This window comes from Fusarium musae, chromosome 5 (assembly GCF_019915245.1).
Source record: "Fusarium musae strain F31 chromosome 5, whole genome shotgun sequence".
Classification (NCBI taxonomy): domain Eukaryota; kingdom Fungi; phylum Ascomycota; class Sordariomycetes; order Hypocreales; family Nectriaceae; genus Fusarium; species Fusarium musae.
Genome location: NC_058391.1, coordinates 103,791 through 130,105, shown reverse-complemented (window position 1 = coordinate 130,105; position 26,315 = coordinate 103,791). Strand labels below are relative to the sequence as shown.

Here is a 26,315-nt window from a genome sequence, read left to right as displayed (position 1 = left end):
GTCCTAAGCTTTTATTATGAGAAAATGGCTGGCACACTCCGAGTCGCACTGTATGCGAGAGAGCCACGAGATTTCATGATATACAGCTTTTCAGTGATGAATACGAAGATCCGAATTACTTCCGGCATTCTTTAATCCCAGAAAGTGACCGGAATCCTGATGAAATCCAGAACCATTTGGCAGCATGCCAAAATCAGATTGCTCGCCGACTTGAGGGCTGATGTCGTGGACTCTTGGCTGAGCACATGAAAAGGTCCACTTCCTACACTGAACAGTAAGAGAGTTTATTAGAAACCGAGAAATGTCAGACTTTCTTCAGTCGAAGCTCCCAGCACATTTCAGCAGTGGGCTTTCCATACTGAAAGCATATCTGGCATGGCTCAACTTGCCCAGTCTCAAGGTCGAAAATTTCATGCTATTTAGAGACATTGTTATAAAGAAGCTCGTCTCCTGCAACACCCCATTGTATCCTGGACTTCAGTCGGCTCTCAAGTATGCTTCATACTTTGAGGTGGAGGACAGTGTTCTCAAGACATTTCTGGACTCGCTGAATGACAAAATGGATCTTAGGCTGGCAAAAATGGCGAGGGATATCAAGCTACGTCTTGTTAGAAAGTTGCAAAGATCTAATATATAAGTTGTGTTGTAATGTTCGGGGAGACTAGATCTGAACCGTGTCGTCAGGAGGTCTTAATCACATCTAGGACTAGGTTTAGGCCACCTTAAAGGGATCGAGGTTAGATCTGAACCTTTCCTTCACAACGTCACAACCTTTGCCCCTGATGTTGAATATAGAACCAGGTTTGAGCCACGGTGTAGGGACCGAGTGAGGTCCACCGAGCTTCAAAATCACGGGAACAGTAGAATTCCTGCGGTTAAAGTCAGGGCCGCCAAAGAGAGGGACTAGAAAATCCAATAGATTCAGCCAATAGATCGAGAATTTATCAATAGAAAGATGTGAAGGTTTGATAAGAAGAGGTGGTTGTTAGTCGATGACATCGAGATGAAATTACGGACGAAGTGGTAGCAACATGGGAAGCGACCGTGTCGGACGCAAGGAAAGATAAGATTCCCGTCTTCACTCTAGCAGAAGCATATTGTCGGATTGTGCGCGTGAGAAATAGAGAAGTAGAGCCTGTGGCTGTGTTGTCGTCTGTTACTTCATCACTCATCGCTATTGCTCTCTTTGAACGTGTCCATAACAGCATCAACGAGTGACGCAGATAAGGGGACAACCCAAATAATAGGTGCTAAAGAAGTCACCAATATTCTAAAGGCGCATTCTCATTCTCGCCGGAAGCAATACAGACGTTGATCAGTTGTTCCGATGGTGAGAAGTTAGCGAGATGAAACCATCCTGTTCTTTCCCATAGACAAAGACAGAATGGACGGGGCCTTATCATCTTACCGAACAGCCGGTACCTGGCAGCAGTACAGTACAAACTATTGCATATACCTCATACCGGCGCAGATCATACCCACCGGAGTTAGGCCTGTGGCTGTATGTGGGATATTATGTTCTCCGCAGACTCAAGTATCCTGGCCATGGCCACGTCAGAGTCCAGAAACCATGACAAAAACGAGCCCCGAGATCCTTCTGGACGACTTTCCATCTATAATATCGAGAGATCCAAGATGTATAGAATCTCCAGATCCCCAAAAATACTTTTTCGAATTTGCATATTTCTACAGATATAGCTGTCCAAACTGTCCTCCCCCTTTCGCTATGTCTCCTGGAGGTACCGCCTTTGGCAGCAGTCACAACAGATAGTCTACTAACATTCTAACCCATATCTAAGAAAATCAGTCCGGGGAGCCTCAGTTTTACCTAATTCTTATATGAATTATTATAAAGTGGTAAGATCTCTCCTAAGCCTCTTTTACGTTGAGATGAGATCAATGTTTCCTCACGCTACCTTAAAAAACAAACCCCCCTGTTGGATTTTAACTTGAGTAGCAAGGTTCGTGATAGGGAGCTTCCTAGATATGCCAGTCAGAAGAAGAGCTCATGTCCACCAATTGCGACTTACTTTGTCAACGAAAAGTAGAGCCAACCCATTGCCCTTTTCCCAGCCAAAAAAGTTCCTTATTAATCCATTAGCATAGTTCTGGAATCTCACTTCCAGTATCAGACTGCACTTACCTGCCGATGACTCCTTGTCTAAGTAGACTCCTAACATCTGTTAGTTTATGCTATGCGCGGTATCAGGAGCGAAGTCTACTTACGAAGCTGTCGCACGGGGGCAGACTTGGCCATTCTCCGCTGGTGGGATATCCCAATTGGCATATGTTTCGCTGGTAACAAGCAACTGTAGTTATAACTTAGTATACAGATACCGTAGAGGGTGAATGTACTACGGGAAACCCACCAATGTAGAGTTAGACTTGTAATTTGGTTGCGGGCCCTGTATATCGGGGTATATGCCAAAGCCCACGCTGAGCCCAAAAGTGAGATTATGCCCGATTTGGATGCTGCTGCCTTTCTCGCCTCCATCTCCGTAAAGAATGGTATCCTTTAACAAAGTCTCCATCTCGGTTTCCTTGTGGTGCCTTCTTAGACCGTGCATCTCGTCTGGAGATAGAACGTGAGGAAACATGGCTGGAAATTCGCCCAAGTCAGTCTTGACTCGTGTAGTCAGGCGTCCGTTCAAGATCGCCGGCGCCATGTGACCAAGTACGGTGGATGGAGGCTTATCAATGTGAGACGTCGCCAACCATGTTTGCCGAATGGTGAACGGAGTGAGGCTCATATAACCCCAGAAAGCCCCGGCGTTAATTGTGTGTCTTTGGAAAGCTTCCCAGTGTTCCTCACTCTTGGCAGGGTTGTCCTTTCCGGCCATGCTGATATTGAGATGACCCGATCCGTTAATTCCAAAGGTCAAATCCGTCTGGCCAGTGACTTGGATGTAGCCACTCGCTTCTTTGATGTCAACATTCGAAGTGCCTCTTGCTGAGGTTGCCTACAGCACCCTGTCAACGAGATCGAAATGGGAATAGGTAGGACAAGCGTAATACTTACAATGACTGTAACAGCATAGTACATGTTGGCATCGACCTTGCCCTCGACGAAAGCTGCGATGCCTTCACCATGGTGCTTATCCGCTAAGGAGGAGTTCCCGGCAGCTTGCCTAAAGACCGGTGTCCTTAAATCCTTCTTGACTTTTAGTGAGTTCTCACCAGAATGGTAGTGGAACCTGTCCCCTTTCTGTAACGTCTTCTTCCAGTCAGTGTTGATACGCGAAACATATCTGCGCTCGAGGTCACGCTTCTTGACACCGGGAGAGTCGACAAGACCGTCCCAGTGTCCTTTGACGTTCGTCATATCTATTCGCATGGCTACTTTCGCGTCAGCTCGCCGCTCGTGCTTGTTGAAATCAAAGGAGAACTCGTAGATCGGTGACGTGGGGGTGTATCGCTTGGCCAGGTGGTCTGGCATAGTCTGGTCTTCAGCAAGCTCCAGGGAGATTGCTCGAGCAAACGAATTTGGTGCACACTCCTCTGGCATCTCTACCAGAGTGCCTTCAACTCCACGCTCCCTCACCCTAAAGCAACCATCCACATCCTGACTTGTACAGACGACTCTAGCTTTCTGGGTTTGGTTGACGGGTTGATCAAGTACATCAGTGGGGCAGTCAATGAAGACAAAAGGATCTGGTTGGCCATCTCTTTTCTGGAGTTGGACCAATCCATGAGACTCCCCAACAGCGAGAAGAATGCCGGATCCCGAGCTGACTGGGTCTAACGCGCCAGACTTGGAGTTGGCTCCAACGGTAATGAGGCCATACTGCAGATCGGAAGTATCTGAGGGAATGTGCCCCTCAGGGAAGAGCGTCTTGAGATTGACGGGGTCTGACTGTTCCCGCGTTGTAGCGCCTATGCCAGTGGCAAAGGCTGGTGTGAAAAGGTGGGGAATGATTAATACACAAGTCAAGAGTGACATGATCATCTTCATGGAGTGAGTCATAATGCTTGGTCGGAAACAGTGAGATTCCGGCTGGCTCGGTATCGGCCCATGCAGGCTCTTATTTATGCTTGTTGGAGGCTGCCATCAGGATATTTAGCTTTTCCCGACAAAAGCTTGAGCTTGGGTTCTATGAGTATTTAGCCTCTATGTGTTGATAAGTCCTCATTTAAACCTCAACCTTGAGACAGGAGGCCATACGTACGTTGACATTCATTCTTTGCCTTTGTGTGGTGGAGCCGAAGCCTCTTTTGAACTCTGAACCTTACCCCAGCAGCTCTTCACTTGAGCTCGGGCTCACAGCTTATTTGCAGTTTATACTTGTGGCTGAAACCTTGTGTCACTGCCCATTAAGCACAGTCCCTTACAGCCTCGCTGAGTTGGATGTGGAAATATAAACTCTCAGCCAAAAGTTTGAACAGCGACTGGCAGCCTCAAAATTAGTCAGCGTCATGTATAAAGAAAGCATGAAGGACCCCCCAACGCAGGTTCTATTGACTTTTTCTACCACGAAGGGTTTTGTGACATCGTGACAACACCTCACTAGACAAACAAACACGCCCCTCTGTAAATTCTTATCTTTCCTACTTCGGGTTCTGGGAATTTATTCTTTGCATGCTGGCTTATTTCCAATTGCAACCATGAGCTTGTCCGAAGTTTCAAGTCCATTGCCTGCACTTCAATCAATACCGAACGAGCTGCTTGGCTGTATCTGCGCTGCACTCTGCAATCGCGACATCAAGAGCTTACGTCTGACTTGTCGAGCCTTGAGAGACAAGTCATATCTGCGATTTGACCGCATTTTTATCTCTGCTAATCCACGCAATGTCAATGTCTTGCTCGCAGTCGCCAGTCATGACATTTTCCGTCATCGCGTCAAAGAGATTATATGGGATGACACCTTGTTGAGGGAAATTTCCATTACAGACGACCATGGCTCTTGTGGCTATAGCGAGGATGAGAGTGACTCTGATGCCAGTGCCGAGGATGAGAGTGATTATTCTGATGCCTGTCCTGAGAATGAGGACAAGGAACAGATCTCGGGGTATTTTGTTCGTCTTTGCAAAGACAGCATCTTTCTCACCGAGGGCAGATTGATGTACAGGGATTGGTACCAGAGCGACAATGAAGCGCACATTGGCAGCCTGAACGAAGTGCAGAATCAGCATGATAACCTGATGCCCACTCGAGACTCACTGGCGTATTATACAGATCTCCTACATCAGCAAAGGGAGGTGTTGTCATCGAGCGCAGACGAAGAAGCTTTTCGGTATGCCATACAACGGTTCCCCCAACTGACAAAGGTCACCATCACACCGGCGGCGCATGGGTTTCTTTTTATGCCCCTGTATAAAACACCAATGATCCGAGCATTTCCATCTGGGTTTGTATATCCGATTCCTCGCACCTGGCCACGTGACGACATTCTAGGGTTTGGACATATCCCTGAAGATTGCCCGGAAGGATGGGAAAACGATGATGCGAGGAGACAATGGCGCGGATTCTGCATGGTTTCAAAGGCTCTAGACGATTATGCAGACAAGCTTCAAATCTCTGAGCTTGTGGTGGATGGCCACAAGCTCCCCACTGGGATTGACTACACTCTCTTCGACAAGCCAAATGCAGAGTATGATAGTCTATGCAGGATTGTGGCACGGCCAGGATTCAAACGCCTTGTTCTCTCGCTAACATATGGGTACTGCGTGATGAACTTTCCCGATTTCGAAGATTTGGGTATCTATAAGAACGGCAGGATATCCAATCTTCTAGCAAAAGCAACCGACTTGGAGGAAGTTACCTTGCAGATCAATGATGAATTAAGTTCTTGGTATTGCAATATGCAAGACTTCATATCGCTCTATGATATCTTTCCTGTCGACATCTTCTCAGCTGGAAAACTAAGACACTTTGGGCTTTGCGGGTTGTCAGTCAAACAGGATGATCTCATTTCTTTTCTCGGCAACCTCCCGTCAACACTAAGATCTGTCGAACTCAGCTTTCTCGCCTTGGTCAGGGGTCACGGAACCCACGCTACCATGTTGGCTGAAGTTCGAGACAAATTAGGCTGGAGGCATCGACCTGTCAATGAAAGGGTCAAGGTCAGCATTTCCATGATGCTCAATGTACGCTCCAAAGGGCGCTACGTATGCCTTGACAACGAGGTTCACGAATACATCTATGGCGATGGCCCAATGCCCTTTATCGCTAGCGAGAGGCGGAAAGTGACTCACTTTAGATGGGGCACCGGCATTATCTATGATGAGTTTGATCCTGGCTTTGCGGTACCTTACGAAGATTACCGAATGCGCCGCGAGAGACAGCTCGTTTCTGGTAGTACAGCAGTTTAATAGAAATAAATCCCTGTTTGCCTTTGGCGATCTATATAAACTCTGCTTGTAATGCCTTGATGATAGGTCTCATCTGTAAAATCTGTTTTTTTGGTCAGTTATTTACGAGCCAGTCGGAAGAATAGATGGCCGAGTACGATGGTTCAAATTCAAAGTATTTTTCATGCTCCATACGTATTTATTTGTGTCCCTTGTCTTTGTGCGTTGGGGCTAATACCTCTGTTATACTCTCATCACATAATATTCCATGGAATCTTACTCAGCGTACACAGAAAACGCCTTTAACTAAGTTAGATATGTTATTCGCGGATGAAACTTGTGGCTGGGAGCTTAAATCGTGACAGGGAACTTAGTTCTTGGTTTTCTCCACCGCACTTCGGGAGTCCACATCCCCCACGCTCGATCACTGTTCCCGTAGTCCAATCAGAGGGGCCATGAAACTCAAAGAGGTCCTCTCCTCTCGATCCTAATTTTGCTCTTGGTTAAATTCTCTGTCCATAGTCAGTAGGTTAAATGGCCCACCAGAGCGATAAGCACGTCTGCCTCGTATGCAGCAAATCTTATGAAAGACCGGACCACCTTCGGCGCCATATCCAATCTCACCAAAATCACCGACAATTTCGCTGTCGGCTCTGCCCGAAGGGTTTTAATCGGACTGATTTACTTCAGCGGCATGAGTCGGCTCACGCTCGAGCCCTGGATAGACCCTATGGCCCAAGACGACTAGATCGTGCTTCACAAGCCTGCATGGCTTGTGTACGAGCGAAAGCTAAATGCAGTGACTCGAAGCCTTGTTCACGGTGTCAAGCAAAGGGTATAAAATGTTCGGATCCCAGTTTCGGCTTGACTTTGATCAATCAGAGGTCCCAAGAGAGACAGAGCAGTTCATCGGAAGGTAGTCAAGAGTCTAGAACCTTGGATCACCAAGGAATGACGGGAAATGAAAACCGGGATCGGACTGTGAAAGATACAGGTATCGAGCCGCAGTGCGCTTATGCTGGAGATTTATGCCCAGTCTCATCCATTTTTGAGGGCATGGACTTTTCATGGTTCGATTCTGGACTTTTGGATCTTACTATGGGCACACCCGGTGACATGGCCAGTTCTGAGGCTACAGTAGCTGCCCATAATAAAACCGGCGAGAATGAAGGTACCACGCTAACTAACAATGGCTCCCATGGTCCTTCATTTAGGAGCCGGTCAGAAGCTTACCAGCTATGTGCCTGGACATCATGGCAACCTTCTAGGTTTCAGCATTCCTTCCATGGCCAGGACGTCATCAACCTAGGCCCAGGCAGCAGGAGAGAGAGAACTACTCTGTTGATGAAATCCTCGACAGGACGAATAATCGGTAGCACTCTGGACGATGCATGCAGGGATCGCCTGTTGGTATTGGTGACTGCGATGAAGATATCTCACTTCTCCATACACTCGTTTCCACCCGCCGAGTTACTAAACAACCTTGTGCGATTCTTCTTCATCCAGGAGAGCGCATCTCTAGCACCGAGCATCCACGAAGGCACATTCTCGTGTTATCACGCGCGGCCGGAATTACTCCTTGGAATCATCGCCGCTAGTGCAGTTATCGTTCCTGAGCGTCGGATCCAGGTGACAGGACTCGTCATGCACGAGATCCTTCGCAGAGCGATGGGACAGCTATACGAGAGTGATAATAGCACCACGAGAGATCTGCAGGCTCTCCAGGCATACTTGAGGGCCCTGGAAGTCGGAGCCTGGAGCGGGCTTAGGCGGAAAACTGAGATTGCGTGCAGCTTTATGCAGCCGGGATATACTATGCTGTTCCAGGCTGGGGCCTTCTCCTCGCCACCTCAGCACGACTTGGCTGGACATCTTGAACATGGGGCTGAGCAGCTTGATGCTGTCTGGAAATCCTGGGCGATGAAGGAGTCACTGAAGCGTCTGGCAGTCCGCGCTTTCATCCATGACTCTCAGGTATCAATGGCTTATTTCCAGGCACCGGCGATTAGCTATGCCGAGTTAAACATGGCAGTTCCGTACCCGCCCAACGTATGGTTTTCAGAGAGTTCCAAAGAATGGAGACGAGAGTTCTTGTTTTGTAATAGTGGATCGCGGCGGCTGCTACTGACCGAGGTTCTGGCCGATGTCACAGTCCTCGAAACATGCCTTGGACAGACTGATCTACACCTCTGTTGCTTTGCCACTATCCACGCTATTGCCAATCAGGTATGGGACCTTCAACAACAATTCGCACTCCTCTTCTCGACACCCGAGGCCAAAAGACGCCGAATAGATTCATGGTGTATGAGCCGACAACGCGACCTGTACCAAGATCTGATCGCTATCCGTATGTACTGTGAGAGGCATGTCGCACATCATGAGATTCGACTGTTGTTAGAATACGTCATGATGGTCCTTCATGCTCCTATGGCCCATATACAACGCTTTGCTGGTAGAGAAGGAGAAAGCGAGGCGAGGAGAGTAGAGCCCGTTGTAGGTGAGTGGAGGCAATCATCGGCTGCTCGAGTTGCAGTATGGCACGCGGGCCAAGTCCTCAGAAGGGCTCGCGAGTTTCCGCCTACGACACTGCAGAACTTTTACGCCGTGGCGACGTATCATGCTGCTCTTGCGCTTTGGACTTACAGCATACTTGGTAACAGAAGTCCAACGCGGGCTGAGACTGTGATCTTTGATCACAATGGCCCAACCGATTGCTGTTCCATAATTCCGGTCATCCTAAACAGAGAGGAAAATGACGATATCCGCGCATTCTGCACCCTGGGGTATGGAACGCCGGGCCTCAGCCATAGTGAGCAGCTAGGAGTAGCAGAGACTTTCTGTACACTCGCAGATACTGCATTAATCATGCGGTTATCGGCCGATACTCTACGTGGTAGCCTACTCTCTACAGACCACGCCCCGCCGCTGTTAGTGGGCAACCTGATTAGCCTGATGGAGGACCTGGGCTCGTCGCCTAGTTAATACAGCGCCGGGAGTAGTTCACGCAGTTCTACTACGGGGTAGTCCACTAGTGGAGCCGATGGGCACCTCCACCTTGGCCGGCAATCTAACTGCCCACACGGAAAGTCGCAGCGCTTCGGGAGCCTGGGGGCGAGGGCAAAGCGGAAATGTCAGATTATGGAGATCAATGATGGCAATAAGTCGGAGCGAGACCCTACTCATGGCGGATAAAGTGTTGACGAGTAACGGTGAATGAGAAAAATATTGATCAAATGTATCAGTCCATGTTGAATATCTGCTATAGCAATCTCACTATAAACCACATCATTCAAATCCGATCTCTCCAGTTGCGTCGTTGACAATGTTCAATGCTAGCCCATGTGCATGCATCAGGCCCACCGCTTCTTCAGCCACTTTATAGCCCCAATGGTAGTCGCTGTATGTCTGCGCACTCTTAAACTCAAACTCCTTCGAATCGGTGGCCCTCGGAGCCATTTTCTTTGTGTTTTCCATGACTTTGGTGATGCGCGGGAGGCGCAACTGGTCGTATATTTTGAGCCGAGATGCAATATCCTCACTCGAGGCACCGCTCAAGATTATTCTAAGAGCCTCCGCGTCCTCGATGGCTTGACAGGCACCTTGGCCTTGATCTGTGAAATGAACATTAGTGGGCGCTCATATGGGAGCGTATGACACCCGGGAATTGAGCAGACATACGTGGACCCATTGCATGTGCTGCATCTCCTACTAAGGCGTAACAATCCTTGACCAATGTCGGTAATGGCACGCGCTGCCGTAGCTGCCAGACTCCCGCACTGGAAGCCATCGACAGGGCGGTGACTATGGAAGGATGAAAGTCCTTGAACTGTTCCACCATGTCTTTTACCTCGACTTCACTACGCCATTGGAGCCGTCGGTCGCTAGTGTCTGGGTAAATGCACACAAAGTTCATCCAATCCCAACTCGAGCAAGGATACACCACGATTCTTCTATCGGGGCCAATCACCATTAGCACCTTTGCACTTTCAGTCAGAACCTGTGTCTGCGGGTTCTTCCTCAGCTCCTCTGTGCGGATCATGCAGCGATATGCAGACAGGCCTTCAGGTGTTGTCTCGAGCTTGCCAAACACTGAGTTGCCACTGGCAGACCGAATCCCATCCGCACCGATGATCAAGTCAGCCTTATAAGACTGTCCGGACTTAAGGAAGACTGAACCCGTTTTCGAGTCGACTCTTTCGACGTGGGCGCCTATCATCAAGCGAGGTGTCGTGCCCAAGCCGTCTTCGGAGAGAGCAGCGCGTTTGAGTTCGGCGTGGACGTCTTTGCGAGAGAAATACCACCATGGCTCGCCGTACTTCTCGGTGACTACACTGATTGGCCATTCAAGGAGGACTGAGAGGTCCTTCCAATGGAGTTCCTGGAACTTTGAGGTGTTAGCAGATTGAACGGTAACCCAGCGAAAGGGCTAGATTGTGTTCCAACCTTTTCAGCCTCAACATAATGGGCGAGATCCTTATCGAAACCTGCGCGTGCGAAGCTTCTTCTCATGACCCTGGTCGCATTGATGGAGAGGGTAATGGCGGCACCCAGCTCCTCGTTGGATGATGAAGACTCAAGAACCAGAACATTGTGCTCTTCACGCAAGAGCAGTGCTGCTGCGAAAACAGCGATCCCTCCTCCACAGATAACAATCTTGAGTGGAGCAGGCTTCTCGTTCTCGATTTGATTGCCCATGGTCGGACTTCCAAGTACTGTGACCAAGGCCCGGATGTGTATGTATGTCTGTACTGAATACCTGGTCTTGGTGCGACTGTGAGTTCCTAGCATAGAGCCTTCAGTCTTCCCCTAAATACCCCAATCCGTAATGTGAGCACCATGATATACAACATGGACATCCGCCATGTCCGGCCACTTACAGAGCCCCCACCTATCCGATCTTTGTGGGGGTGTCCACCTCCCCTCACTTCCGGACCGGCACGGAAGTGAGGGGGGTACACCAAATTGCTATCTAGCTCCCGGAGCATAGTGGGGAGTGAGTGAATGATCAAGATGACTATGGCCACTTTTGCAGAGCACTAATAAATAATGCCAATGTCATTCAAGAGTTGACGTCTCAAAACAATCAAGTCTGCTATATCCGCCTTCCAGAAATTCTCTCAGATCATCAACAATGAATTATTCTACTAATTCAAGCCTTGACTTACACGCCTACACCCATCATTTGTACAAGTGGCTTAGAGTCTTTGCAACTTTGGCTCTGGCTATCGTGCTTTTTAAATTGATCGAATTCCTCTGCCGAGTTACTTATCGTCTATATCTCAGTCCCCTGTGCAAATTCCCAGGCCCTCGGCTCGCCGCCTCCAGCAATGCATGGGAGATCTACCATTCATTAACAAGTGAGTAACTCGCAGATTTCCAAGCTGTTCTAACATCTGCATTGAGATGACCGATTTCGCGCTATTCATGAATTGCACGAGAAGTACGGCAACGTTGTGCGCATTGGACCAAATCAGGTGTCTGTAGCTTCACCTGAAGCTTTCCACCACGTGTTCGTCACAAGGTGCAGCAGCTTTCTGAAAACGGGCTTCTATGCGACTATCCAGCCGGGCATTGGGTCAAAGTATGCCGGTCTATTCAACTACATCAATCATAAACAAGCGATAGCGGAACGTCGCGATCTGCAGCCCCTGTTTTCACCGGGTAGCCTAAAGCACTATGAAGCAAGGTTTGACGAGCAACTTGATATCTTGATGGAGATCGTTAAGCAAAGAGAGAAGGTCGATCTATTTGGAATCTTGTAAGACAGCTAATCTCTTGCTTCCCAAGCTACATGATTCTGACGCCTCACACAGCAAGTTTTTCATGTTGGACGTCATCGGAGATCTAGCCCTTAACAAGAGCTTTGGCCAAGTAACATCTGGCAAAGAGCACCAATACGTGATTGACTTCAACAATGCCTTTATGCTTATAGGACTTGTGAGTATTCCAGGAATACACATCCCATCTGCATGATTTGCTAAGACATCCAGCAAAACACGTTTGCGCCAATTATACCCTTGATACCATATCTGCCTTTTAAAAAACTGAAAAACGCGTATTATGGACTTCAGCGAGTCTTTTCTTATTCCCAGGAGCGAGTAGAAGATTATCTCAAGCAGGATATGTCAAAGAAGCTGGGATCGTTGATGTCAGAATATTTGGACCCGGCGACTGGGGAGCCGAAAGACGGCTACTCAGCTTGGTCTATTGCACTTGCTGGCCACGGTTTCATGTTAGTCAATACTCCAGAGCCCAGTAGTATTGGTGCCTATACTTACTGTCCCGTCACTAGAGTTGCTGGGTCCGAAGCAACTTCTATCACTCTGACATATATCATCTGGATGTTGATCAAACGTCCAGATGTCGATCAACGTCTACGACAAGAGCTGAGCAGGCTCAGCAAGAATTACTCGAATACTGATTTAGCCAACCTCCCTTATCTAGATGCTGTGATCCACGAGACTCTTCGTATCTATCCTCCTGCACCTGCACCAATGCCACGAGTGGTGCCGAAGTCGGGGTTTGAATTCGAAGGCGTCTCTTATCCTCCAGGCGTAAGCGAGATTCCTCCATCGTGCCTGATATATCCCAGAGCATTTGAACCTTATCGACGCTAACATGCCACAAACAGACCGTCATCTCAGCTCAGCCGTATACCATACACCGTCATGAGGGAGTGTTCGAAGATCCGGATGAATTCAGGCCCGAGCGCTGGCTCGACGTGCCTTCTGAAAAGAAGGACACGATGTACAGAGCTTTTATCCCATTCTCGGCTGGTCAAAGAGGGTAAGAGCTCACATGTTCCCATGACTGTGGCTTGAAGGGCTTGAAGCGTTACGGCTAACATACTTGATCTACAGATGTATCGGTAGAGGCCTAGCATGGATGCATATTATGAAGTGCATCGCAAGAATTTTGCAGGAATTCCATAGGTTTGAATTGGCGGAGGGAATGACAGACTATGACATGGACTTGATCGAGCGAGGAGCTCTTGCTAAGCCCAGATCAACAAAGATGTGGGTAAATGCTTATACAAAGGCTATTTAGCCTGGTTTGTATCATGCTGCATCCCTGCTACACAACTATCCACTAAATCGTTTATAATGTATCAGTGGTGAGATTGCTTGATAGAGATGAGGGTGCTGGTTCATGATCAATAACTATTCTAGACCTCTCCATTATACTAAAACTCTTCCAATTTCACCAATACCGTCTTGGTCTCCAAGAAGTTATTCAGACTAACTGTAGTTCCCTCCCTTCCAACGCCGCTCGTCTTGTATCCACCAAATGGCATATCCTTCGCCTGAGTGGGACTAGTACAGTTAACACCAACAGTTCCCGCCTCCAACCTCTTCGCAACACGCATCGCCCTGTCGATATTCTTACTATACACCGCAGCATACAAACCAAACTCTGTATCGTTGGCTTTACTTATTGCTTCAGCTTCAGTCTTGAAAGTGTTGATATTGACGACTGGGCCAAAGATTTCTTCCTTCATGATTCGAGCATCTTCGTGGGTCTCGACGAAGATTGTTGGGTGGATGAGATAGCCATTTGGAGTAGCCTCGTGATCCATACCTAGGATACGCTTTCCAGACGATTTTCCCATTTCAATGTATGAACGAACATTGTTGTATTGGATCTCGTCTGCTTGAGGTCCATGGTTGACCTTCTCATCAGTCGGGTCTCCAGCCGCAATGACCTGGAACTTTGTCTTGAACGACTCAATAAAAGTCTCTGCAATGCTCTCGTGGACGTAGATCCTTGAATTCGCCATACAGACCTGACCACTGTTCCATTGGATGGAGTATGCCGTCTCAGCAGCTGCTTTTTCGAGATCAGCGTCGTCGAAGATTATTGCTGGAGACTTTCCGCCAAGCTCTAGGATCACGTTCTTCAGGTTGGACTTTGCAGCGGCCGCTTGGATGAGTCGACCTGTTGGACCTGATCCGGTGAAGCTGAGGACTCGAACGTCCATGTGGCTGGAGAGAATGGCGCCTGATGTTTTGCCGTGGCCGGAGATGATGTTGAAAACGCCTGGTGGGAAACCAGCCTTCTGGACCAGTTGTGCGACTTTGGCAGACTGGTAGTCATTAGCACAAGTGATCCGCAACAAAAGATGAGAAACTCACAGTCAATGGTGCCTTTTCACTACTCTTCAAAACCACTGCGTTGCCTGCCATCAGCGCAGGAGCTGCCTTGAGAGCAAGGAACAGAACCGGCACATTCCACGGAATAATCGCTGCAGCCACTCCATAAGGCTGTCGAAGGGTAAAGTTCAAATGACCAGGCATATTCAGACTACTCGTGCCAAGCACCACCGCTCCAGCTTCAGCATAGTAATTGAACGTGTCAGCAGCGGCAAAAGCATCAAAGTAACCCTTTACAGGTCTTCCCATGGAAATGGCTTCGAGGTATGCTAGCTCATGGTGTGACTCGAGGATGAGAGAGGCAAGCTTCTTGAAGTACTGGCCTCGGTCTTTGGGGGAGAGTTCGGACCATGCTGGGAATGCGGCTTTTGCTGCGGCGACGGCGGCGTTGGTGTCGCTTTCACTTGCTTCGTGGACTTTGAAGAGGTGAGCTGGTGACGTAGTGGTATATGGTAGAGGGGTATACCTTCAGCTACAACTTGGTGAGTGGATGGAGACTTCAGCTCAAACGTCTTCTTGTCTGATGACTCGACAAACTATACACTGGTCAGGATTGTGTTCGGTTTACTGAGTGAGGTCTCTTGCGTACCTCTCCATTGATGAAGAGACGAGTCTCAATCTCACGTGGGGTCTTTGCAGCAGGCATATTTAGATTGTGCGCTGATTTGGGGATGTGAAATTGTGTTCTTTCTCCCCTCAGGTGGACGTCTAATGCCACATACAATGGCGTACACACTTATAAACTCAACGGCCGGCATTGAGACGCCCCACTTCAATAACAGGTCAAGTGTCCCACTTGGAGGCGTCTGAATAATCCATTGTCCATCGGAAGGATGAGTCCGATGACACCCCCGCAGTTGACGTTCCTTCCGATGAAGAGAGGTTGGCATCCTTCTTGTTTAAACCATCCGAGAACATGAGGGGTATCACACATTCTATTGTAATTGCATAGTCACTGCATATTCGGAGCCTTTTGATCGCGGCCTGCAGACTTATCCGAGGTCTCCGCTGACATCACAACTGTGGTTGAGTCGGGTCCAAGGCACGAGTGGACGATCTAAGTCCTTGGATGCATGACACCAATGTGTGATATCTCTGAGACTGGGATGTGTCTATTTTGAATACTACTCTCTTTGATGTCGATCTCGAGCGACGATTAGCCTTAGACGTTTACGTGGCCCACTGTTATGGTTCAAGTGGACATGGTAGTGATATTGCTTGCGTATGTGGGGTTATAGTTTTGATATGCATCACGCATTCATTACAAGGAAGCTTAACTTTAATAACGATTAATTTTAAGAGCAAGTCCAGTGATTAATAAAACATGCAGTACCTAACAACCCAACCGAACAATCCGATCCTCCTCGCAAATGATCAATCGACACTCATATGCTGTCAGCTTCCGACTGCCAGGGCAAAGGCTTCTCAGCCGGTCTCACAGGACCAACATCCCCACCTGGTTGTCGTCTAGCCTGCCATTCCTCTATATCCGACTGATCCACAAAGTTACCATGAAGTCCAAGACGAAGCTTCATCGGTAAATGAATCGTAGCCACAGGTCCAGCAGCTAGGTTCTGCGCGTCAAAGATGACTACATCATTGCGCAGGACATCAAGATGGTTCAATAGCGCAACCAACCAGCCTTCACCTTCTCCACCGTTCTTTTTGGGTATGAATGATGGCTCCTGAAATGTAGCGCAGGGACCGGCCCAGAAGATATCTTCCGTCCTCTCATCCCATGTATAGTGAGCCAGACAATTAAAGAGTCCTCCAGCTGGTGAACCGCATTTCGCAGCGTTGTACTCTCGAGACCCATCAATCTTGGCTTGCCAAAAATGGTTGTACTTCTTGGTGACATAGCGATCATCGATACGGGAGAATTCACCACTCGTGTCCCACTCTTCACTAGCCTGTACGCGTGTCCCCGAAGGACTCTTGGGGTCAAAGATCCAGCGCTTAGTAGGGCTGTTCAAGCGGTTCCGCTTTGCAACGGTACCAGCTGATGTATCCTCGGGCGGGAAGAAGAAGAACACGTTACCGTCTGCTACCGTAAGATCAAACACGATGTTGCCATCCTCGTTTTCGTAGCACCCTGCAACATGCCCGTGGAATGCTGACTGCATGTCAGTAAGCACCTTATCAAATTACCGAATTGGCTCACCGTTATCAGACCGGAACCAGATAATGTCCTCGGGCTTTCCATTTCGCCGCGGGACTATGCCGTACCATTGATCTTCTTTTGGATCCCACGCCCAGTGATTTCCGCCCTTTTGGAGACGATCTGGGTTACACTTTAGGGGCGTCATGGGAAGAACGATGTAGTTCTTGCTGATGCCACAATCGTGAATCATACCGCAGAACGGGGCTTCGTACCAAGCCTCCTCGGTCTTGACGCCATCTGCATCAATTGTCCAGACAGCGATCTGGCGCGATCCATCATTGCCATTTCCACCGGCCTCGTAGGCAAAACAGATCATTTCACCCGTTTCAGGATCGAATTTTGGATGTGCAGTCATTGTTGGCGACTGGATCTGTCCTTCAAAGTCGTATCGCCCGATGGTCTCCAGAGTGACTGGGTCCATGGCATATGGCGGGCCATCTTCTTTGGAGGCCAGAAGCATTCCTCTCCAGAAGGTGATGTTGGTGTTGGCAGAAGTTCTGATAACTGACTTGACTAGCTCTGAATCCGTGAAGGGATTGCGGTACCTTCCAAACAGACTTCTCCTCTCCTTTGTCTCTGCCAGGAATCTGTCTGTTCTGACATATCGCTGCTTATAATCTGCATGGCCATTTTGGATGCGAATGGCAGTAATATTGCCGTCTCCGTTGAAGTGGATGTCATCTTCAAAAACGGGAGGGAAGCGATGATCTGGCTGAACTCGGTAAAAAGTACCATTGATCTCGGGTGGAATAGTTCCCGATACTTCGAGATCAAAGATATCGCCCTCCAAGCGAAATGGCTTATTGAAGCCGCTGAAGGCTCCAGTGTTTGGGTACTTGACTTGGTTGCCGGCCTTTTTCCCGTCGATATACCCGGTATCGATAAGCGGTGCGACATCGAAAATGTGGGCCATCGTGGGTTGAGATAAGATAAGAGATAGCAGATAACAGATAACAGAAGCCAATGAGCAAGACAAGATGTTTTGACAACAATCCAAAATACGAGCTTCAGCATAGGCCAAATCTTCTAGTTATTTGTCTTGGTCTCTATTGATGACTCTAGATTCGTGAGACCAACATTGGTCATGATCTGGCGTCTCCACTTCTGGACCTCTGTTTCGTAGGCTTTAGAGTGGAGCCCTTATCGGAAGCATCTCGCCGACTGCCCCTCACGTTTCATCCATTCCGGCTGCGTCTTCGGCTGAGTACAGGGTAGTTTTATGTGATGAATTATGCAGACGCGAGGAGCAGATGAGCAAAGGTCCAATGAGGAAGTCTACAAAAAGTCTGTTACCTTGATGGTGGCCTTCTATTTAGAAGAGAAAGTAAATGGCTAATTTGATGTACACATTCAGAGCGTAACCTATTAACGTTGTCTAAATCGATCAGCTACTGTCCGCAAGTATTCGTCGTACATCACATCGCAATTTCATCAATACAGTCAAACCTTCTTTCGACATCCAACTTTATTCATCATGTCAAAGCGAGGTACCATCGCAGTAGAAGAAGCAATTATCACGCCATCGACAAAATGGCTCCTCGAAGAAACTTTTTCAATTCTCAACCCTGGCGACAGCAGTAACAAAGCGCTCGAGGCCCACGCTGCTAAGCTGCTCGACATTCATGACAAGCGCCTCGCAACCATGGATGCCGAAGGCGTTGAGTACATGCTCTTGTCATTGACTGCACCAGGATGCCAAGGCATAACGAATCCTCAACTCGCAGGAAAAACAGCCAAAGAAGCCAATGACTGGCTGGCATGCGAGGTCGCGAAACGACCAGACAGATTCGGTGGCCTTGCAGCTCTGTCGATGCATGATCCTGAAGAAGCAGCGCAGGAGCTTGAACGCGCAGTCAAACAATTGGGCTTTTTTGGGGCACTTGTCAATGACTATCAGAGCGTCGAGGGAGGGTCAGGACGAGAATACTTTGACACTGCCAAGTATGATCCGTTTTGGAAAAAGGTTGAAGAATTGGATGTACCAATTTACTTGCATCCGAGATATGTGTCGATCAAAGACCTTCAGCCTGGGTCACTGTACGGAGATCGGCCTCATCTTCAAGGTGCGGCCGTGCAGTTCCATTTGGATCTTTCATACCATATCTACGCACTTTGCTCATCTGGTGAGTCATCATCGATCGATATCTACCATTTTAGAGACTGACATCACGGAAGGAGTGTTTGACAGATTTCCCGGCGCCAAGATCGTCGCTGGACACTTGGGAGAGAAGTATGACCCTGTTCACTAGCGGTAACCGTTTACTAACGCTGATGGACAGCATCCCTCTGAATCTCTGGAGAGCCAGCCACTGGTATAACAAGCCAAGCAAAAAGGCCACGCGCCCGTCAAAGGAAGACTACGATTACTACTTCAAGCATAATGTCTACATCACGACTTCAGGAAACTTCTTCACTCCTGGCCTGAAGCTCTGCATTGAGACAATTGGGCTCGACAGATGCATGTACTCTATAGGTAAAGACTCACAGTATGAAAGCTGTTACAGAGTGAAGCTAATAAGCGACAGATACACCGTACGACGACATTGAGGAAGCGCAGGCGTGGTGGAGGACTGTGGATTTGGATCATGACGCGAAAGAGCAAGTTGGAAGGACTAACGCTATAAAGCTGTTCAAACTTCCATTGGAGTACTGAAGTTTTGGAGGGAAGCGGGGATATTGGGCTGTATTGGGTTATCGCTTCCATACTTCCGACTCGGCGAGACTCCCCCGGCCTTGTCGGATGGTGCCGAAGGGAAGCTAAGCAGTATCTGTGGGGTATTAAGACAGCATCTTATATCGATAGATACAATGACACATGAACGCTATAGTAATAGTCAACTGCCAACCTGACTGAATATCTCATCCTGAATTGTTCATACTCATCACAACTTACCATGGCAATCGTTACCAACGCTCCGTCATCCCACCAGGCTGCTGTCTACGACAAACCTGGTGAACTCAGCACCAAGGTGGTAGATATTGAGACTCCCAGCCCATCGGCAGGAGAGGTGCTGGTGAAACTGTAAGTCTCAAACTTCTGATCATGGACATGAGCTGATAGGAACAGGTCTCATTCCGGGGTCTGCCACTCAGACCTTTCCATCATGAAGAACTCTTGGGGGATGCCGTTTTCGCTTCCTGATAGTAGGTCTTGTTCCGAAGTGACTGGTGAACTCAGCTGATTCAATTGGTGTAGCTCAAATTGGTGGTCATGAAGGTGTTGGTACAGTTGTTCAGATTGGAGAGGGTGCAGGTATACACGGCTTCGCGATCGGAGATCGAGTCGGAGTCAAATGGCTGAGGGATATCTGCGGTAGTTGCGGTATGTAATACCTTCTTCACTTACATGATTGACTAACAGACAGCAAGTCTACTGCATCGCTGGAGAGGATGGCCTCTGTGCCAAGCAGTCTGTATCCGGCATGTTCAACCCAGGGACATTCCAACAATACCTCACTGTACCAGCTCGATACCTGACGCCTATTCCCGAGGGTGTGAGCTCTGAAGTAGCTGCACCGATGTTATGTGCAGGATTGACTTCGTACGCGGCGCTGCGTAAAGTGACGGCCAGTCCAGGTGATTGGGTTGTTGTTTCGGGTGCCGGAGGAGGTTTGGGACATCTTGTCACGCAGATAGCTGCAAGAGCCTTTGGATATCGCGTTATTGGTATCGATCAGGCAAGCAAGGAAGATGTGGTGAAGGAGAGCGGTGCTGAGGTCTTCGTGGATGCTGCGACACCCGGTGAGGAGTTGGTCTCTCAGGTCAAGAAGCTCACCGATAACCTCGGCGCCAACGCAGTAGTCGTATGTGCATCCAGCAACGCAGCATACTCCCAAGGCCTTGAGCTATTGAGACCTGGTGGAACATTAGTCGGTGTTGGAATGCCCGGCGGTAAGCCTGTCGCAATAGCAAGCGCCATGCCTGGACCTATTGTTCAAAAGCAGCTCAAGATCGCTGGGTCGATATTGGGGAATCGTCAGGACGCGATTGATGTGCTGAATTTGGCGGCGAGGGGGGTGATTACTGTGCATTATCAGACGAGGAGGCTGAGTGAGTTGACGGAGGTCTTTAGGGAGATGGAAAGTGGGAGGCTTGCGGGAAGGGCTGTTTTGGATCTGCAGAGCTAATGCATGATCCGTCTGGGAGTGAACTTTATTTCTTGTGGAGTCTTGAGCTGCAGTAGAAGGATCTCAGGCAGAACTTGATATGAAACCTGTCAGAGACATATCACAGCAACGGAGTAGCGTTGATACGAAGATTGTGTGAGTGGTGTACACTGCCCAAACTTTGAGTTTATGTACCTGATAGCTTATGCTTATATCGTACGCCTTGACTCGTACACTGCCCAAAGTGTCTTTCCGTTTTACCAAGGATGGTTGAGCTGAGAAGTGAAGTGTTACGTCCCGATAGAAGTGGTTGGATTGCAGATCATAACAAAGATCCGCAAGGTTGGGCACAGGATGCTATATTAAACCTCAAGCGAGGACTTTTCAAAAGGGACAACTACCGACAGTCCCCCGGATCAAACTTTGTTCAGTATTTGAAACCAGGACAGGATCTACTAATACGAAACAAGATCTATCATAAGCGAGGAAGCTCTGCCGCGAGATCTGCCGAACGCCGGCCGGAAGTACGGTAGTAGACGATACTCCCGCTTAGTCATGCGCAAACGAAACACTGATCTGCATCTATCTTCCGCTTACTCTTGTTGACGCCGCGCCTCACGATTACGCATTGTGTTTCTTCACATGTCGTATCCAGAGGATTCTGGTCGAGCTGATAGGTCAACGGTGAAACGCTTGCTGACGCTGAAGCGTTTAAAATTAGGAAATGCTTTTGAGGCGAGGCTGGTTACTGTTTGTTGGCACAGAAACTGACTCGGTTTCACTGGGGTTTGGGTCTTTGTTTTGGCTCCAGCCCTTTTTACTGTATAGGGGGCTGGGTCGAGGGATTCTACTGTCGGATTGGGGGCTCTGAGAGATAATAAATATTTGAGTTGGCTCTGGCTTTCCATCGATTTGACAACCTAAGATCGAACAATTTCTACGTTCACAGAGCTTTTACCATGTCGACCTCCAGTTCACAACCTCCTAGCCCTCCCACGACAGCATGCATCGGTCTATCCGCAACAGCCCTTATTGTTTTCACTATCCTGTTATTCCCAGCGGTATATGTGGCGTATAAACATCGAAAAGTTGGCCAGGCGTGGTTTCCACCATTCATCATCTTTTTTATCTTTCGGATCACTTCAGACATTTATTACCTCTCTCGGCGGAACGAACCTGATATTCCGACAGCATATGCTATGATAGCCGCTGCTGCCAGCACTGCTACTCTATCAGTGGCCATCATTGGCATAATCTACGAAGCGTATGTGAACATCTATGCACCCAGATGTCTTGGATTGGAATTGATATAGCTCTAGATTGAATCTGCCCCTATTTCCATATAAACGGCAAAGAAACCGCATAGTAGTCATCGCGATGAACGTAATCTACAACATCGGCACGATCCTAGCAGCGTACGGTGGAATGAGAGATACAACGATGCCGGACAACATCAAGAACGGAGCTGCCGACAAGGCCGGAAACATCATCATGTTCCTCGTGATGATTGGTGCTCTGGGGTGGCTATATCCTGCCGGGAAGCATATCTACTATGCTCGGCAAGATGTAAGCTATCGGTCCGCTGAGATACTAATGATGGCTGCTGCCCCTGCGACAGTCCTTCAGTTGATCCGCATGAACTACGACCTCATTTACTCATTTACGCAAATCGCCATGTTGCATCCTACCACGGGCACCTTTGCTATCAGATTTGTCACATTCTCCCTGCAGCTAGTCATAGTTGGGATGATCATTGTTGCTGGCTGGTTCAGCAAAGATGCTGCAGCTATTCGCGCCAGGGTTCTTAAAACAGATAGCACCTCTGAGTTGGTTTGAGGTCTCAGGTCCACAAGAAAGATCATGGCCTAAGGAGCGATACGTCTGACTAAGGAGCTGGCTCTAGTCAGGGCAAACGGCTCCAGTCACTTATGAAGATATCGATAGCAGCAGAGGATAAATGAATTGAAACTTCAATTAAATCACGAATAAACATATCAGGATTTTCACAAACCAACGTTTAATTTGGAGAGAAAATAAACTTTAGGCAGAGCTGACTTAGTTCCTAGACCATCGTATTTCCCTCTTGTTTTCGCGACACTGGTCTTTTATCTGGTGGGTACGATTCCTCCCACTTTGTCAAACATGGTAAGGCACGGCGTCCATGAGCGTCATCATGTCAACGTATAACCCGACCGTCCTGATGGGCGCCGAGGGCACGAGCCTTGACGACCGGAACTTTATGTGGCACAGCACAACGGCCGGGTGATCTAGGTTCACAGACGATGTCTACGTCCTATCCAGGGGGTGGTTCGCCGTGGCGATGCTTTCGACGGTGGTGCTTCTTGGCTGTGCGGTTGCCAACATCGCTATCAGGTTTTTCATGAAGGCGCCAGACTTCCTCAACAGCGTCACTGGGATGATGAGGGACTCGCTGTATATCCAGGTCAATCCGCCGGGCGGGGGTGACGTCAGTAGTTGCGATAGGATTCTGGAGGTGAAGGATGTGAGGGTAAGAATTTACGATGTGAGGCCTGAATCAGATGTTGGGAAGATTGCCTTGACGACTAATGTAGTAGCCCTAAGTTGGATTGGAGGAGGACGTGCTCGCAATCTCCAGACCAAGATCGAGGCAAGTAGTCTAAAGTTCGTCGAGGAGCACCAAGTTGTAATTGAACTCGAATGAAAGGGATGTTGATGTGCTTACAAAAAGCTTTCCGGAGGAGAGCTCCCTGTTGCTTACCGAGCAGGTCTTCTCAAAGTTGTAGTTGAAGTTGATGAATCGCATACAATTGCCGCTACTTTATGCCGAGTTCCAGCTGCCCCGCGTTTTTGACCATTCCCAAAACGATAAGTTGTTTTGCTTGGGGCGCTGTTAGCCAAAATGAAGGAAATCTGGTAAGACAAACCCAGGTGCGGGGAAGCCCTGGTCGGTTGATAAGGGGCTCAGTTAAGCCTAACCGATTAGCCAATGCACGTTGCAGTTCAGTTCATCACCCCCGCAAACTCGTGGCGATCAGGAGTCTGGGGTAGTGGGGACCCCGGCGAACCTCCTCTCTCCCAAGTCGCAACTGTTCTCGACAGGATCTACCTCTGCTCACTGTCCTGTAGCTAGGCTACGATACCGTAAGACACTATGTCGACGCGAAGCTCGAAAGTCACAAAGAAATCGAGGCTGAGTCGGACAGCGATCAGCTGCGACCGTTGCAAGTCGAGGAAGACAAAGGTGAGGCTTGCGACCCAGTCATACTCAGGCATTTACTAAGCAATCTGCAGTGCAACAAACCTGGTACGTGGGTTTCAAAGGGCAAAGCGCGAAGATACTGACATCGAGTCAAGATGCCGATGGCCCGTGTGATTACTGCCGCAGCATCGATGAGGTTTGCTCAGTGGACATGGAGAAACGGCGGCAAAAGCCCTTCTACTTCGTCTCCGAAGAAGAATATCGTCTCTTGCGCGAGCTTTGTAGTAGATGCTTCCCAGACGAAGAGTTGACGATACCGAATCTACGCCGATTAATCGACGACAACCAAAAACCGGTGACCAAGGCACAGACTAACATCGCAACGCCGACAATGTCATTGATTGAAGTATCGGCAGATGCACCCCTCATAGACTGTGGAGATGAGCCAATCGATCAAGGACAGGTCTTGTTGGATGCTGTAGATGAGACTCAAGTTGACGAAGAGGAGATACTATTGCCAGAGATTGTCAATCTACACCAAGACCTGGGTTGTCTTCTAGCCGACACTCATGGGGAGTATCGTAAGCTCCCTCGTCACACATGACCAATAACCGCCTCTAACATGTGTAGGGTATATGGGAGCAGAGTCAGGCGTCAGCTTCAACAGCGCCGTGAGGTCATGGATGTTGAGAATGGGTGCAGGGACGAGAAGCAAGGACAAGGACAAGGACAAGATACCTGGAATGCTCAAAGTCAGTCCGCCATCAGTCAAGTCTCCTTTGACGGATGTGGCATCGTCGCCTGGGAATCCATGCCAGTTTCCGTCGCAAGATTTACTATCAGCCTGTGCAGCTCGCTTCTTTGAGCAGGTCCACTGCTTGTATTGGATATACTCTGCCGAATCATTCTACACCCGACTCGAGACGACATATTCTGGGGATGCTGGACAGCTCACTGCTTCGTGGCTTTGTTCACTTCATGGAATAGTAGCGTTATGCGCCTCGTGTGAGCCTTCGCCTAATGGTTTAGTCAACGGACAGAGAGCCCACGACTCACTGGAGATGGCCAAGTCTCTGGTGACCAGAGTTTGCGATGAAGCAGATCTTGACAGTGTCAGAGCATTGATAGTCTTGGTAAGTATGCTGGTTGCCCTTATAGAATATGTGCTGATAATAGTTCTGCAGTCTCTGGCATTCCAGTCCAATGGCTTCACTAACTCCGCATATCTTTACATCGGTCTCGCCGTTCGCATCGCCTTCTCTCTCGGCCTTCATCTCGACAAGTACTCCACAAAGAGCGGCGTTGTAAGTCAAGCGCATGCCAGACGTCTTTGGTGGACCTTGTATCTCGTTGATCAAGACCTTTCTCTCGCTTTGGGAAAACCAAGCATGAATAGTCCGCCTAACGAGACTTCTTGGAAACCGCCATTACCTTCAGAATTCGTACGTGATCAGTTTGAACGAGCTTGCAGGGTCTTTCTAACACGTGTCAGGTTGTCAGTCCAGGCTCACACACGCCGAACGGATATCTCGAGCAGTGTATACGTCTCGCTCAGATAACACAGAGTATACGGCAGAACCTCTATGATGGACCTGTTCATGGTGGACAAAGGCTATCGAGGTCTCACTTCAACGATTCTATTAGTGCACTACAGGACTGGCTAGATCACGTACCGCCACATCTCCAGCTCTCACCCTCAGTATCATTGTCCTACAGACGGTCTATATCTCTTCTTCATCTTCGCTACTGGAGCACCATGATGCTCGTCACTAAACCCTTCCTTCTATGCAATCTGTTACGGGGCATCGAGCATGTTGAGACAGTCAAGCAACCGATATTCGCCGCACTAGCGAGAACTTGTGTGTCTGCCGCCGAATCATCATTTGAGATCCTGGAAAGCATGGTCCTTCACAAAGTAGCCTCCAGTCTGGTCATGGCCGATTATCTCTTCGCCTTACAAGCACTTCAAGTCATTGTTGCTGCGTGCGGACTGTATCACATGGACGGACACCAAGCTCGGGCAAAGCAGTGTCTGCGAATCCTCCTGGCTATCAGCGTATCTGGCTACCCAAAGCATCTCATTCCGGAGACACTATTCCAGCTACAGCAGTGTGGACTTGCTGAAGGTGTCGAAGAAACATCAAATATCGCATTACAACCATCTGAACCTCTGGGATATCCCCAGATGGTGACTGAGCCTCTGCAACGGTACGTAGTAGCTATAAAACTTCTATCTGGCTTTACTAATGGGTGCACAGGATTTCCCTAGATCAAAGCACAGATCAACTAGCGATGACTTGGTTGAACGAGCTCGACATGGCAGATATCGTTATTGACAACGGATTTCTCGATAATCTGATGGACATCTCTTCGATCTTCCCTTTTGGCTCATCATGACGATGATCACGATTGGCGTGCTGTCTTCCAAG

General features: G+C 48.7%; 11 protein-coding genes across 11 annotated transcripts; 7 read left to right on the top strand and 4 right to left on the bottom strand.

Moving 5' to 3' along the window:
- Positions 1-2,089: 2,089 nt before the first annotated feature.
- On the bottom strand, positions 2,090-3,964 carry J7337_006391 (uncharacterized protein; the record flags this gene model as incomplete). The annotated part of the gene is made up of 5 exons (XM_044824055.1): positions 2,090-2,108; positions 2,144-2,173; positions 2,227-2,309; positions 2,370-2,960; positions 3,020-3,964. 5 exons carry the CDS (start codon positions 3,962-3,964, stop codon positions 2,090-2,092), a joined length of 1,668 nt encoding a protein of 555 aa, XP_044679712.1.
- A 638-nt stretch (positions 3,965-4,602) lies between these two features.
- Positions 4,603-6,309, top strand: J7337_006390 (uncharacterized protein; the record flags this gene model as incomplete). Its single annotated transcript, XM_044824054.1, has 1 exon — positions 4,603-6,309. The coding sequence occupies one exon, from the start codon at positions 4,603-4,605 to the stop codon at positions 6,307-6,309; it is 1,707 nt and encodes a 568-aa protein (XP_044679711.1).
- Positions 6,310-7,344: 1,035 nt separating this feature from the next.
- On the top strand, positions 7,345-9,270 carry J7337_006389 (uncharacterized protein; the record flags this gene model as incomplete). The annotated part of the gene is made up of 1 exon (XM_044824053.1): positions 7,345-9,270. The coding sequence occupies one exon, from the start codon at positions 7,345-7,347 to the stop codon at positions 9,268-9,270; it is 1,926 nt and encodes a 641-aa protein (XP_044679710.1).
- A 303-nt stretch (positions 9,271-9,573) lies between these two features.
- Positions 9,574-10,983, bottom strand: J7337_006388 (uncharacterized protein; the record flags this gene model as incomplete). The annotated part of the gene is made up of 3 exons (XM_044824052.1): positions 9,574-9,899; positions 9,967-10,666; positions 10,732-10,983. 3 exons carry the CDS (start codon positions 10,981-10,983, stop codon positions 9,574-9,576), a joined length of 1,278 nt encoding a protein of 425 aa, XP_044679709.1.
- Positions 10,984-11,999: 1,016 nt separating this feature from the next.
- On the top strand, positions 12,000-13,078 carry J7337_006387 (uncharacterized protein; the record flags this gene model as incomplete). Its single annotated transcript, XM_044824051.1, has 4 exons — positions 12,000-12,046; positions 12,102-12,225; positions 12,381-12,842; positions 12,920-13,078. 4 exons carry the CDS (start codon positions 12,000-12,002, stop codon positions 13,076-13,078), a joined length of 792 nt encoding a protein of 263 aa, XP_044679708.1.
- A 393-nt stretch (positions 13,079-13,471) lies between these two features.
- Positions 13,472-15,084, bottom strand: J7337_006386 (uncharacterized protein; the record flags this gene model as incomplete). The annotated part of the gene is made up of 4 exons (XM_044824050.1): positions 13,472-14,371; positions 14,421-14,869; positions 14,905-14,974; positions 15,028-15,084. The coding sequence occupies 4 exons, from the start codon at positions 15,082-15,084 to the stop codon at positions 13,472-13,474; spliced, it is 1,476 nt and encodes a 491-aa protein (XP_044679707.1).
- A 739-nt stretch (positions 15,085-15,823) lies between these two features.
- J7337_006385 (uncharacterized protein) lies at positions 15,824-17,512 on the bottom strand (the record flags this gene model as incomplete). Its single annotated transcript, XM_044824049.1, has 2 exons — positions 15,824-16,551; positions 16,600-17,512. 2 exons carry the CDS (start codon positions 17,510-17,512, stop codon positions 15,824-15,826), a joined length of 1,641 nt encoding a protein of 546 aa, XP_044679706.1.
- A 561-nt stretch (positions 17,513-18,073) lies between these two features.
- Positions 18,074-19,252, top strand: J7337_006384 (uncharacterized protein; the record flags this gene model as incomplete). The annotated part of the gene is made up of 3 exons (XM_044824048.1): positions 18,074-18,722; positions 18,788-19,072; positions 19,125-19,252. 3 exons carry the CDS (start codon positions 18,074-18,076, stop codon positions 19,250-19,252), a joined length of 1,062 nt encoding a protein of 353 aa, XP_044679705.1.
- A 241-nt stretch (positions 19,253-19,493) lies between these two features.
- On the top strand, positions 19,494-20,726 carry J7337_006383 (uncharacterized protein; the record flags this gene model as incomplete). Its single annotated transcript, XM_044824047.1, has 2 exons — positions 19,494-19,621; positions 19,961-20,726. The coding sequence occupies 2 exons, from the start codon at positions 19,494-19,496 to the stop codon at positions 20,724-20,726; spliced, it is 894 nt and encodes a 297-aa protein (XP_044679704.1).
- Positions 20,727-21,904: 1,178 nt separating this feature from the next.
- On the top strand, positions 21,905-22,541 carry J7337_006382 (uncharacterized protein; the record flags this gene model as incomplete). Its single annotated transcript, XM_044824046.1, has 2 exons — positions 21,905-21,969; positions 22,025-22,541. The coding sequence occupies 2 exons, from the start codon at positions 21,905-21,907 to the stop codon at positions 22,539-22,541; spliced, it is 582 nt and encodes a 193-aa protein (XP_044679703.1).
- A 1,132-nt stretch (positions 22,542-23,673) lies between these two features.
- J7337_006381 (uncharacterized protein) lies at positions 23,674-26,283 on the top strand (the record flags this gene model as incomplete). Its single annotated transcript, XM_044824045.1, has 7 exons — positions 23,674-23,734; positions 23,818-23,991; positions 24,042-24,467; positions 24,517-25,019; positions 25,071-25,190; positions 25,379-26,094; positions 26,145-26,283. 7 exons carry the CDS (start codon positions 23,674-23,676, stop codon positions 26,281-26,283), a joined length of 2,139 nt encoding a protein of 712 aa, XP_044679702.1.
- Positions 26,284-26,315: the final 32 nt, after the last annotated feature.